Here is a 13,751-nt window from a genome sequence, read left to right on the forward strand (position 1 = left end):
ATGTTTGAATTCGTATAAATAACTGCGGATAAACATAATCAAATAGAGGATGAACATCTCATTTTAAAATATAAAAAAATCTAAAATATAATTAAAATAATTATCGAGTTCCAACAAAATAAATAATTATTAGCTTTATAAAAAAATTATATTATTAAACCAAATATAAATTACTTCGTTATTGTACATAAATTAAATTATAAAAAAATTGATTTAAAAAATTACACAAAAAAATGAGGAATTTCAAATAGTTAATTTGATACTAATATCGATATATTTTGTCAAATTTGATACTAATATCGATATATTTAGTCAAATTTTTATGATATCTTCAAACATATATTTTATTCAAAAATAAAAACATCATCGTTTTCTCAAAATCACATAAAGTCATATTATAACATCGACTGAGATAAAGAATAAAATGAAATATTAAAATCACGATGTATCTCGCTGCATTGCGCGAGTACGCTTCTAGTATATATATATATATACACAAATATTATTTAGGGAAAACTGCATCAAAATGGAACCAACTTTCACTTGATTTCTATTTTAAAGAACCAACTTTCAAAATTGTCATTTAGGAGTCTCTATCAAACTTTTTGTTTATTTAAGGATCTAGTTGACATGTTGACCTGTTAATGCTGACATTATTCAGATCTTTTGTCAACTAAGATATTTCACGTCATATTAATTTTTTATTTTAAAACTAATATTCCACGCCATATTAAATTTTTATTTTAAAACTAATATTCCACGTCATATTTAAAATTGCAAAATAATGATAGAAAAATAACTAAAATTCGTTTTTTTTTTCAAATTTATCGTAATAAAATCTATTTTTTCATTCCAAATCTCCTTTTTTTTTAAATCAGATATCAAATTGTGAGTAAAGAAGTCCATTTTTGAAAAAACCTTCAATTTGATATTTGAATTTAAAAAAAACGAGATTTGGAATGAAAAATAGATTTTATTACAATAATTTTTGAAAAAAAAAACGAATTTTAGTTTTTTTTTATAATTATTTTGCAATTTTAAATATGACGTGGAATATTAGTTTTAAAATAAAAAATTAATATGATGTGGACTATCTTAGTTGGCAAAAGATCTGGATGATGTCGACATTAACAGGTCAACCAGAAACTTAAATAAACAAAAAGTTTGATAGAGACCTCTAAATGACAATTTTGAAAATTGGTTCCCCAAAATAAGAATCAGGTGAAAGTTGGTTCCATTTTGGTGTAATTTTCCTTATTAATTATATATATAACTTGTTTGATTTAAACCTACAAATATTATTTATATATATAACTTGTTTGATTTAAACCTACAAATCTATACACCTAATAAATAAGTAACTTGGGTGACACGTGTCATCTTCTGGTGAGTCGGTTATCTTATTTTCCCACTTAAACATGTATCTAGACACAATTTACATTAGTGGTTCAAATATACTTATTTGATTGACATATGTCCCTCTAAAATTGTATTTTTTTTTTATCGTGTTTAACTGATTTCCCTACTAAATGGAATTTAGTTCAGACTAATTTCCTTCAGCTAATCTGACAACTTATTGCTGACAGCCTTCAGCTTGTGTTTTCAGTTTATCGTGACAGCTTTCAGCTTATCGCTAACAACCTTCAGCTAATCTGACAGGTTATTGCTGACAGCATTCAGCTTTCAACTTATCACTTATAGCTTATCACTGACAGCCTTCAGCTAATCTGACAGGTTATTGCTGACAACCTTCAGCTTGTGTTTTCAGCTTATCGTGACAGCTTTCAGCTATCACTGAAGAGACAGCTTTCAGCTTATCACTGACAACTTATCGTGACAGCTTTCAGCTATCACTTGCTGATGTTGTGCTGATATTGTCAAGGAGTTCTGTAAGACGAGTTTTGTTGGTTAACATGTCGGCTATAAAAGGTTTTTTTTGTAAAAGATATGTCTATATTTGTTCAAAATAACACATTTAATTTTATTCTAGGGTTAACTTCATTTTAACTAATTACTGATATAGTTTCATTTCTTAATTCAAGTCTAAAGAGTCATTTTTCAGATTCATTTTTTAGAGTTATACTTCAGAGTTATTTTAAGAGTACAAGTTTGAATTAGCATCGTACTTTCGATAATCATTCATATCTGTAAGATAAGTTTCTGACATGATTTAAAATTTTCAAATTACCCCGTGTAATACACGGGATCGAACCTAGTATTATATATACACACACACCCCACACATATACATATACGAAAACATAACTAAGGAAAAAGTTGAAAATGCATAATGACCATGAAAGAATGCGTTTTAAACAACAGAGAGTTAATGGTATATATCCAGAATGGCCAACTACAGTGCAAACTGTTCACGAACCACAGGGTTCCAAAATATTTTGCTATGCAACAAGAAGTATGCAGAAAAGATGTAGAATGTGCCTTTGGAGTTCTCCAATCATGTTTAACAATTACCGATTTTAGAAGAAACAAGTGTTACATTACATAATAATTGCTACATGTATTATTTTATATTACATGATAATCGATGGTGAACTATTTCTTGTAGCATCAATTGAATTTGCAAGAAAGTGATACAAATAGAGGTTGAAACGAGTGGTGGATGATATTGGTTAACTCCAACAATGTTTTTGTTCAGTATAAACAAATCAATGATATATATATATATATATATATATATATATATATATATATATATATATATATAACTCGTTCCATACTTCAAAATGCATTAATTTATCATTTATGAGAAGAATATGTAAATTCCAGTGTTTAAACATTATTTATCATTTCTTCGGACAGAAGAAGATTGTGGAAACACTTACTCGAAATCTTACTTATCAGATTCCGATATGGAAGACAAAACGATTATTGGTCCTTCTACACCTCTTACTGAGTAAAATTCTTGATCTTTGTCATGTTCATCCGATAAAGTGATTGACATGTAGAAAACAGTTGCCTGGTAAACATTTGGGAAACGACCTGTAAATTATTCAACAAGTTTGGTGGTCCAAATATGATAACTCTTAACTTGTGGGTGCATTGTGAAAAAAATAGCAAAAGGGAAAATCTTTCCATAGAAAATTCTCGATACGACACTGTATGGTTTGCAGGATTGAACATATATATATATATATATATATATATATATATATATATACTCTATATATATATATATATACACACACACATCTGTTTTCCCCAAATTAGGAGATCGTACCCACATCAAGCCCTAGAATTTTCGAGAACGCGAAGATGGCGAGACCTGCGAGGCAATCGGGAACATCATCGACGACAACAACAGCCACTACCATAACCCTAGAAAACCCAGCTCCGCCGCAGACCACAACCCTGACCTTAACGCTCAATCCGAGGAAGAAGAAGGTGACGTGGAAAGAAGGTACCGTCGATAACGAATTCCTTCAAAAGAAGAGCTCAAAGAAATGCTGCATCTTCCACAAAGAAAAACCTTTCGATGAAGACTCCAGTGACGACGAGGATGATCACGATCACGATCACGACCACGATCATGAACATTATTGCGGTGGATCAAAAAAGGAAGAGGACGGAGCATCGACGAGCTAGGTTATTCCTAATCGATTTTTACTACTGTGCAAGTTGTGAAAGCAATGAATTTTTGCGAGGGTTAAAGCTTTTGGGGAAAATTTCCATGTGTGTATAGAATCCTAATCATGATTTACATATTTTGAATCAGATGCGCTGGTTCTGATAATGCAATCGAGTTGGATTTGTGCTGTTGTTTCACATATTGATTGATTTTTGGTTTCTATGTGGATGTTGATTGATATTTGATCTGTAGCTGCTTGATTGCATTTGTGATCTAAGTATATATGTATATTAGAAGCTTTATTTCAGATTCATATCATATAAAGCACTTGATCTCTGTATTGGGTCTTCCTTTATCCAAAAAGATTGGAAAGATGTGGGATTTATCATATCTGCTTTGTTGATTGTGGAAGATTGTGGTATATGATATTCCCATTAATCATGTTCTGAATCTTGGTACCCATTTTCATGTAGTAGGATGATACTGCTTCCACTATAAGCTCAAAGATTTGGCCTCTATCGATTTCTGATTGACTATATGATTTTGAACTTGCAATGGTGGTAAAGGTCTTCTGAAGAGTTGCATTGAACTTGGTTTTATGTTATTCTTGACTGGTTTTGGCAGCAAGACACTTGGTTTTTACGACAAATCTGTGAATCAATTTGGTTATATCATCCATTGATGCTTCCTTGACCCTGCATTAGCAAGATATTTATATTTGTCGACATGTAATTGTAGTTTCTTGTTTGCTTAGCTGGTTTCCTGTATGCCGTGTAGTGATTTGGGGAAGTATGTGTGTGTCCTATGTTTTCGGGTGGATTAAACTCAAGTTTGACCCGAGAATTCAGAAGGGAACCTATGATATGAGATATATCAATGGCCATTGAGCTCGTGTGGTCCATGTACATCATCTAAATCGTCATGGTTTTGTTCTCAACTTGGTAACTTATTGATCTTTCTGTTTATCTTTTTGTAGCATGCAAGTACAGAATGTTTATTATGCAGATTAGTAGTTATGGTTATGGCCTATAGGTTTAGCCATTTGGATCTACTTGAGTTTTATTGGAATTTATTATAGGTCATTTTTGTATTGGTATGTTCCATGGAGATGGAGAATGGAGACCCCTTATTTGCCTCTCTCATTTCTAATCCATCCAAAAAGGTTTCAAGTAAAACCTTCATACAGACCTTTCTGGGATTATATGTTTGTTCCTGTGTTCAAGATCTTTTAGGTTAATATGACACTTTCAAGACTGAAAAAATACCAAGGCATGGGAATCATTGTCTTAATGAATTGACAGTTAAGCTTTTACCAAGACCATAAACAAAGGTAGTCATGCTCACTTATCTTATCGGGTAAGATTCTCGATCATTAAAATAACATAGTATAAATCTCTCTTACCCGATAAGCGATGACATGGTAAGAGACCACCCTTACCTATTGGGTAAGATTCTCCATCAACATGGTAAAACTATTGGTAAAGATTGTCATCTCTAATCAGGTATGCATCTCTTATACAACAAGAGGGAAGAAGTGTTTAGTTACTTGGTAAAACATCGTTATTGTCATAGGGTCTTTGCATTAACAGTATGTGGACCTTTTGGCCTCCTTGTTGGTTAAGGGTTTATATCTCATCAAGGATGAGGAGGGTGTATGAGTTTATTTGTTTTATTTGCTATATATAAATATTATATAATTAAAATAAGAGGATGTGATTGTTTAGTAAACAACCTTTTACACCTACACCTCCAGATGCGGCCGTGGGACAACTGCCCGACGCTGGCGTTGTGCCAGAAGAAGAAGCCCTTTAGTTTTAAAGTTATATAACTAACATTCACATTTTACGGTATAATTTGTTTAACAACCGTTGCACCTTTATTTTTACCTTGAAGACGTGGATCATATTTGACGCGCAAATCATGATAATCAACATAAATGTCATCACCAAATACAACGAAATACTCATAAATATTAAATAGACTTGGAACAAAAGTCTTTACGACTGAAACTAAATATTGAAGGTATGAACATCCATAATTTTTCTCATATCAAATTAAGACATGAACTAAAACAACATCCAAGTACTAAAAACAACAAAAGCATAATTAAAATCAACCAAGGGGCATTTAGCAGACGCTTACCAGCAAGTGTCACCATTTTCACTTACTTTATTGGGTAACATTCTCGGCCATAAATTTGATACCATGTAAGAACCGTCACCCTCACTTACCCGGCTAAGACTCTCGAACTTCGTCTCCCTCTTACCGAGTAAGATTCTTGTTCCTTGGTATGCTCATCATGTAAGGTAATTGAAGAGGTAAATGTTTAGTAAACAATCCTTATGTCTAACAAATTTAAACCATTTCTTTTGTTTCTTATTTGCCCTGAAAAAGTATACAACTAGAGGAGCCCCAACAAGACGATTTGTGTATTCAAGTATACAACGTTAAATTAGATTTTATTAAATCTATGACTTTCTGATGAAGATGAAGTCATTTTTCTTTAATAGGATAAGAGGTAATAAATTTCATTAAAATCTCATTTAAAGTTATATACCTAGATGACCCAACAATCTGAGAGGTTCATGGGTCAATCCACTCCACATGCCATAGATTTGGTACCAGAACACGAGCCGACTCCTTTCTATTATTTTTAATCATATTTTATATTTTTATTTTCGTTATAATTATATTGTATATTTTTATAGCTGTTATTTAAAAACTTAGTGTTACGTATTTTCAAGGAAAACAATATATAATTTTACAAATTGATCATCTAATTTTTGTATCTACCGAATATTTTAAAATTATATTAAAAACTAGTCATTAGATATATTTTAAGAACTTGTAGTTTAAAAATGTCTGTATAATAAAGTAGAGTCGTCATAATTTCTCAAATATCAATTTTATATTTCTCTCAAGTATTACAATTTTCACGCTTTACAAATGACTCACAAGACCATGAGGAAACATTATTTCTCAAATAATATGGTCTATTCATCCTGTACGTTCTAAAGAAGGTTTCGAACGATGAAATATTCCTTCGAATTTCGAACCGTAAGTTATCTAGTCATTTGGTCTATTCATCTTGTACGTTCTAGGTGACTTATAGTTTAAAACACGTACAACACATAAAATGCATATCTCCTTTTCAAAATACCGAAATAATAAGTATTTTAGATCAGAAGCAATTAAAGCGACAAATCCCACCACCACCGAGTTAAACTTTGAATTCAATGCAACTGCAAGTCCAAATACCTTTTACAAGCACAACACACATTTTGTAAGTATGTACAAGTATATATGCAAATATACAAACCAATCAAATCATGCCAAACCACCTCTTAGTTAGTTAGAACCAAAACTACTACTTCAAGCACCATCAATTTCCTCACCAGCTCATCAATTAGGAACAAGTTGCTTATTCACATCACAGCCAAAAATGCAGCATCGCCTGTCAATAAATTGTCGTTGGAGATTTTAAATAAACCAAATAAATCTCACTCGAAAGCAGGGTCTAGACTGTACTCCATCCCACAGGGTAGAGTGGTTGTTTGCATAGAAAAACCCAACTTGTGTACAAGTATGAGCGAAAAGGTATGAAGAACAAAGACTATTAGATACATAATACCCAACAGAAACCAATGGAGATTTAGATAAAGTGCATAAACAAGCATGAACTAAAGGTGGGTTCGACCATCCTAACTCAATGAGTCCAGCATGGCTCAACCTGAACTGATTCAAGCTAAAATGAGTTGAGCCTATAAAAGCACCTATAAAACTAGTGGATTTCTCTCATTGGTGTGGTTTTCTCCTATTTTTGGTTTCCACGCAAGTCTTGGTGTTGTCTTCTAACTCTTATCTCTTGAGATTGTGCATATTTACTAGGTGAATACCATACTTGAATGATTTGGGAACTTTGTTTTGTACACTGAGAACACCTTTCGAGTGTTCAAGCCAGAGATTCATTGGGATCACTCACTTATTCCTTGTTTGACTTTGGTTCAACTTTCTAATTTGGGACTTAATTAGCACTCTCTCTTTTCCATTTTACAACACTATCATACAGTAAGAGCGGGAAAAAACTAAATTCACATAAACAATACATGACCAGAAAATGTTATGGTACCTCCGTAAGTTGAAGCATGGGTAAGTCGTATTTCGGAGACGATTCCTTGGTTTTTGTGTTTTTACTTCTAATCTCAGATTGTATTGAATCTAATTTCTCGTTTATCTCATATAACATTTTCATCACCTCTTCCCTTCCTGTAGTGCTAACTTGTTCTTGTGATCTTACATCTTCCCTCTCACCCTCTGTTATCTCTGTTGTGTTCACCTGTTCAGATGATCCTTGAGCGTCAGCTACATCCATGGCGGGCAGATCAACGGCCATGTGGCAGCTGATATTGATACCATCTCTTGGGAAAAACGCCTGCTTATCTTTGTGTTTCAACAGTAACCCTTTTTCACACAAACCAGTTTCAGCATTGTTGCATGATTTCATAGCCTCTTCTGGGAAAGTAACTAGTTTTCCAACTTCCTTTTCATTTTTCAAGATTGAAATCCCATTATCTTTCACCTGCTCATGACTCGCAAGATTTCCGTTGGTTTCAGGGACTTCAAAGACATCATGCACACTCAATGAACAAGTATCTGAAAGCATCTCGTCATCCGCTGACTTTTTGAGAATTTGAGCTTGATCCAATTCATTAAGTTGAGAAAAAACAGAGGAAGATCTTGAGGATCTATCCCTCAAACTAAGGAATTGCTCTCCTGCCATCTCTTCAACTATCTTATCTAACTTTCGAATCTGATCCCAATACGAATTGATATCCACAGACAATGAACCATCCATTTGTTTCTCGGAATCCAAGTTTTGATGACTTCCTTCCTCCTGTCCACTTTCCTCCACTATTTTTGGAATCATATCAGAATCCGGACTCATGGACCTATTCCTTTTCACATAAGCCAGTTTCAGAAGTTTTGGAGGTGCAGAGTTTCTCCTCAAGAGACCCTCGGGGTTTGATTCCCCAACTGAAGTTTCATTTAGCTGTAACAAATTCTCGGGATATTTTATCTCCTTGGCTCCAATATCTTCAATCCCCAAGCATGATAGCTTGTACCTATAGGCTTGAACTTGGTAATCTAAGGAAGCAATCTCCATTTCTTTTTGGCGAATAAAGTCTTCAAATACTTCCATAGATTCCTCAGCATGATACATTTTCTCCTCTGCTAGTCTTTTGTATTGCTCGGCTTCCATCTTTATAGAAGCTTTTTCTCCTTGAAGACGCAATATCATTGCTAAGGCTTCACTAGCTGCAGTAGCTGAGGCTTCCCTTTCTACGTCCAACTCATTGTAAAGTTTCTGCAGAAGTCGCTGTTGAGCACAAAGAGCTTCTTTTAAAGCCGTGTTTGTTTCTACTGCCATTTTCGAATCTCTGTTGTTTTCAGTCATGGCTTATTTGAATTGAAGCAGAAACTGGCAGAGTTGGTGCTGGGGTTCCATTATTGAAACAGAAATCAGAACACAGATAGTGATCATGATGATTACCTTTGAATTTTACGCAATAAAAGCCTCTGCTTTGATAGTAAACCACAAATAACTATAAATTCATGTCCATAAAATATTCCAAATTATTGAGAACCCACTTCAAGTTTCAGTCGAGCTCCAAAATGAAATATGAATAAAACATATTATATCAGAAATCGGTTTTATCAGAAACATCATTCAGATTTCATCAAGTAACCAAAGCCAACTTTAACATTTCTAAATTGTAAACTAAAAGCAAGTGCATCACACATACTAAATACCAAGAAGAAGATGAAAATCTATAAGTAAATTTCAATATAATTTATAAGCTGAAAATTTTGATATAGAACACTATCACAATAAGGCTCTAGTATTCACCATAAGGGTTATGCTAAATAAGCACACAAAACATGTCGAAAAGAAGCATCATCCCCTTCTTCGAAATCACAAATGGAGAACGATATATACCAACTTCAAAATATACAAACCAAAATTAAGCTTTTCATACTCTCAAAAAGCTAATTCAATCAGTCACGTTACAAGCGTGTGAATAGTAGAGGAGAGACGAACCCATATGATACGTATCTTCTAAATCTTAATCGTAAGTAACAAAAACTAGAAATGAGGGACTGGCTTGACTATCGAATTGGAACCCAGGTCCAAGAACAATATTATTAATTAATTAAAAAACAAAGGGGAAGAAAAGAAGAAATGCAAAATCGTCACATAGACAGTTATACAAACAGTTTGTAAGCATTCGAAATCGTTTACCTGGGTACGTCAAAGAACATCCAAATCTAAAATCCACGCAACACCCAGTTGATCACAAAGTCCACAGCGACTCATCAACCTCCAATACTTCTTCCAGTTTTAAGATGAACTGCAAGGCGAACTAAGGCTAATCCAATCACCCAATTCAATTAAGAACCCCAGGAGACACTCGATCATTCAACCGGATGAAAATTAAAAAAAGAAAAAAAGGTTTGTCACAAATATCAAACCACAATCGATGCGTCTTGTAACTGTTTGCTGTTTTGTCTCTTATGAAACAAGAAACGATTAGTATCGAATTGGGGGTTTAGGTTTTAAGACTAAAAAGATTCTTCTTCAACACGACCTTCCAACTCCAGATTGTTCTACAAAAGTATACTCCTTTATTCAAAATCAATATAACAATAAATACTCATTATAAACGGTACTTATTACAATTATACTTTTTACCAAGAGAGGGACAAATAATTTTAAGTTCTGTTATTACTAATTGTGTATCAATGCAATGCGGTGATAGTCGTGAATTTTAACGATGTTGAAGATTTACTGGTTTTATTAGAGAAGATTTAATTATGATATAAGTTACACTTGGTCTTTACATATTAATACAATTTATATGGTTTCAATTACAGTCTATCGATGAAAAAAATTGTAAGCCAGTTTAAAATCCAATATATTTAAAATCCAACATATTTAAACGACTAGACAAATGTGATCGATTTACACCAAGAACAAAGAATCAAGAGATCAAGAGTGCGACCAAGAGTTCTAGAGCAATTGAATGAGAGATGAGTAAGAGAACTTTTAATAACTCATGATGAATATCAGTATGAATCTCACTTTGGGGGATGAGGATAAGACATAGATGTATGAGAGGGTGAAGACATGAGTGAAAGGTATCAAAAGTATATTGAGAACATGAAAAGAAAGGTAATAATGTGCATTGGTAACTTGCATTATATATTATTTTAATTGTAGATTAATTAATTTCAAGATTGAATGCATAAAGTAGTAGTACTTAATGTATTATGAATTGTTTTTAAGACTTTTAAGACTTTGTGCATAAATGTATAGTACTTTGTGAATTAAAAATTGTTTTTAAGACTTTTGATAAATCTGGTTTATAAAGTAGTATAGATTATTTTTTCTGAGTATTCGGGCATCTGTGACGACTACAATAATCAGTTGTTTTTCTTACTTAAAATTAATGAGCTCTCAAAGAGCAAACATCGTTCATACAACAAGAGAGGATATGAAACATGATATCACCCCCATTCACTTATCTTTTAACAGCAACGACGGACGTGGTCACTTCAGGTGAATCTCCATAACCACAAAAGCTTTTTACAATCCCTCAATTCTTTTTCTCAAAAAAGCATAAATTCTTTTATTATTTATGACGTCATTTATTTTTATTTAAAGTATACATACATGTCGATTTCATTCGGAGACGAAATACGTCTTTCAGATATTTCTATAAATGAACTTATTCATTAATGAATATTAAAAGGGTAAGATGATAATATCGAAGATTATAAATAAACATGATTATTGTAGTATTTATTAAAAAGGGTTAAAATAGAATTTTGTATTTATTTAGAAATAAAATTATATTTACAGGTGGGGCCACATAATTGAAAAAGCGGTATCAAAATAAATATAAAAAGGGATTTAAAAAGTCGTTGGATCCCACATTTCGCGGCCATTCCGCTTAAATAAGCATGCTTTTCTGTCTCATCATCATTCTTTACGCAAAATATTGTTTCTAATAAATGTAATCATTTTTTAATTAAGAATAAAATAAATCATATTTTGTTTGGAAAATAAATACATATTTTGTTTTCTGAATACATATAAATTAATGTTGTATTGTATTTAAATAAATAAAAAGAAAAACCGAAGAATCATTTGAAAACTCTAAAATTTATGAGATCTTTAAGAATTTATATCTTAAGTTTTTGTTTTACATGATTTTTTTGTTCATCTAAATATAATATTTAATGTATTGATTAACATATATTTATATTTATTTTTGTAATATAAAAATATCTTATTATGATTTTGATATTTCTAAGGATGCAAGATGCAAGTCAATATACTAAAGTTTAGTAATCCTAACCACAAGGGTGATGTTTAATTGGTTTGAACTTGGTTTCAAAGATCAAAAGTACCAGGAGGTTTCGGGTTCAAATAAAAGGAGGAATAAAAATCTCCTTGTGGTACGGAGGTTCAAATATGATGACTCCGGGCTATTTACAAAGCAGGTGGTCGTCCTGGGATTAGTCGGCTCGCATAGCAGGTTGGATATCCAGGTTAATAAAAAAAAAATTAGTAATCCAAACCGAAAAGGGAAAATTTTCTCTTTGTTTAACAATGTGTTTGTTTCATATGTATTCGGTTTACGATATGGAACTTTCTTACGTGTATTTTTTGTTTCAAAAACACGACAAAAAGTAGTATTTAGAAAACTATTTCACTAAGGTGTTGTTTGTTTTTTTAGATGTGCTGAAATCTGAAGTCTTGTTTTACTTCTGATTGATAAGAGGTGGTGTTGAAATCCGAAATTTGAATCAATAAGACTATTTGTTTTTCTAAACTGACAAACGTCTGAATATGTATAATTCTCTTTTTCATCTCTCAGAATGTATAATTCGTTTTAACAAAAATATATTTCCATCCATTTTAACACATTCAACTAAAATACACCAATTGATTCAAATACAACGATAATAAACGAAGTATCATAACAACTAAAATCAGTCTTCATTTTACATTAATTATATCGTAAATATGGACTCATTACCATCAAATATCTGGTCCTACAAATAAAAACAGTTTCTTTAAAACATCATATCATTATACGGTGTTTTAGGAGTAGTAATTTTTGTTATCTCGCAATTACTTATTGCAAGTCACGGTTCCGGTTATATAATTGGTCAAATTGGTAAGACTTTGAGTTCTATTTAAAAGGTCAAAATTTGTGAAATATGAAGTTTTTAAAAAACGTCAAAATTTTCTATAATAATAGAAGAAGCTTTAAATGCACTCATGTGCCTTTCTTTTCAACCACCGTCACATCTTCGTCTTTAATATATTTTTTAAAGTTTTTGTAACATAAAAAATATAAATATTGTGAACACATTGATGTATATCTATGTTGTATAATTGATCTACTCAACCGCAATTCCAAAAATCATAACACCAAAATAAGAATTCTAGCATGCGTTAGGTAGAGAATTGGTAAAACCGACAATAACTATTCAAACCTAAAGTTTTTTTCAATTAAACCGACAAAATATTCAACCTAGAAACATTCTTTAGATACTGTCCTTAATCCAAATCCCGAATCATTTATGGGAGCAACATAACATATCCTCGGAAGTGGTTCATAAACTAAAGTTCATGGGTGCTAGTGAGAAAGCTTCATCTATTTTGTATTAGGGGTTGTTTACCAAACATTTACCCGGTAAGCATCTAGCGGTAAAAAATTCAACACTACAATTTACTTACCGGGTAAGATTTTAGTCAACAAAAAACGGCTTTCTATGCAACAATTACCCGGTAAGAACTGACCGTGGTAAGAGTCATTGCTCTCACTTACCGGGTAAGACTCTAGGTCATTGCCTCGCTCTTACCGGGTAAGATTCATGGTACTTTCCATGATCATCCGATAAGGTAATGTAACTTGATAAACGCTTATCCAAGTAAGCATTTGGTAAACGGCCCTTTAATCTTGTTTGATGTTCATAAACACGTTTATCTTAGTGAACATGATAAAAGATAAAAAGACTAAAATGCCCATGATATGATACCGAATATATCTATACTATATTATAAAGCATTTGGCTAAAACTCTTAAAAACT

General features: G+C 32.3%; 2 protein-coding genes across 2 annotated transcripts; one reads left to right on the forward strand and one right to left on the reverse strand.

Moving 5' to 3' along the window:
• The first annotated feature begins 3,206 nt into the window (after positions 1-3,206).
• On the forward strand, positions 3,207-3,976 carry LOC112507353 (protein phosphatase 1 regulatory subunit INH3). The gene has a single exon (XM_025111907.1). The coding sequence runs from the start codon at positions 3,274-3,276 to the stop codon at positions 3,601-3,603; it is 330 nt and encodes a 109-aa protein (XP_024967675.1). The 5' UTR covers positions 3,207-3,273; the 3' UTR covers positions 3,604-3,976.
• A 2,805-nt stretch (positions 3,977-6,781) lies between these two features.
• Positions 6,782-10,287, reverse strand: LOC112507185. Its single transcript, XM_025111636.1, has 3 exons — positions 9,888-10,287; positions 7,716-9,080; positions 6,782-7,040 (listed from the first exon to the last, which is right to left on the reverse strand). Exons 2-3 carry the CDS (start codon positions 9,039-9,041, stop codon positions 7,017-7,019), a joined length of 1,350 nt encoding a protein of 449 aa, XP_024967404.1. The 5' UTR covers positions 9,042-9,080; positions 9,888-10,287; the 3' UTR covers positions 6,782-7,016.
• Between the last annotated feature and the right edge of the window lie 3,464 nt (positions 10,288-13,751).

The sequence above is a fragment of the Cynara cardunculus genome (genome assembly GCF_001531365.2).
Source record: "Cynara cardunculus var. scolymus isolate 2C chromosome LG 2, CcrdV1, whole genome shotgun sequence".
Taxonomy (NCBI): domain Eukaryota; kingdom Viridiplantae; phylum Streptophyta; class Magnoliopsida; order Asterales; family Asteraceae; genus Cynara; species Cynara cardunculus.

Bases quoted from the DNA above. Each gene is read 5' to 3' on its own strand.
- LOC112507353 (XM_025111907.1), top strand. From the start codon at position 3,274: ATGGCGAGACCTGCGAGGCAATCGGGAACATCATCGACGACAACAACA.
- LOC112507185 (XM_025111636.1), bottom strand. From the start codon at position 9,041: ATGACTGAAAACAACAGAGATTCGAAAATGGCAGTAGAAACAAACACG. The intron at 7,041-7,715 runs GTACCATAACAT...ATTTATTGACAG, and splicing joins CCATGCTTCAACTTACGGAG to GCGATGCTGCATTTTTGGCT.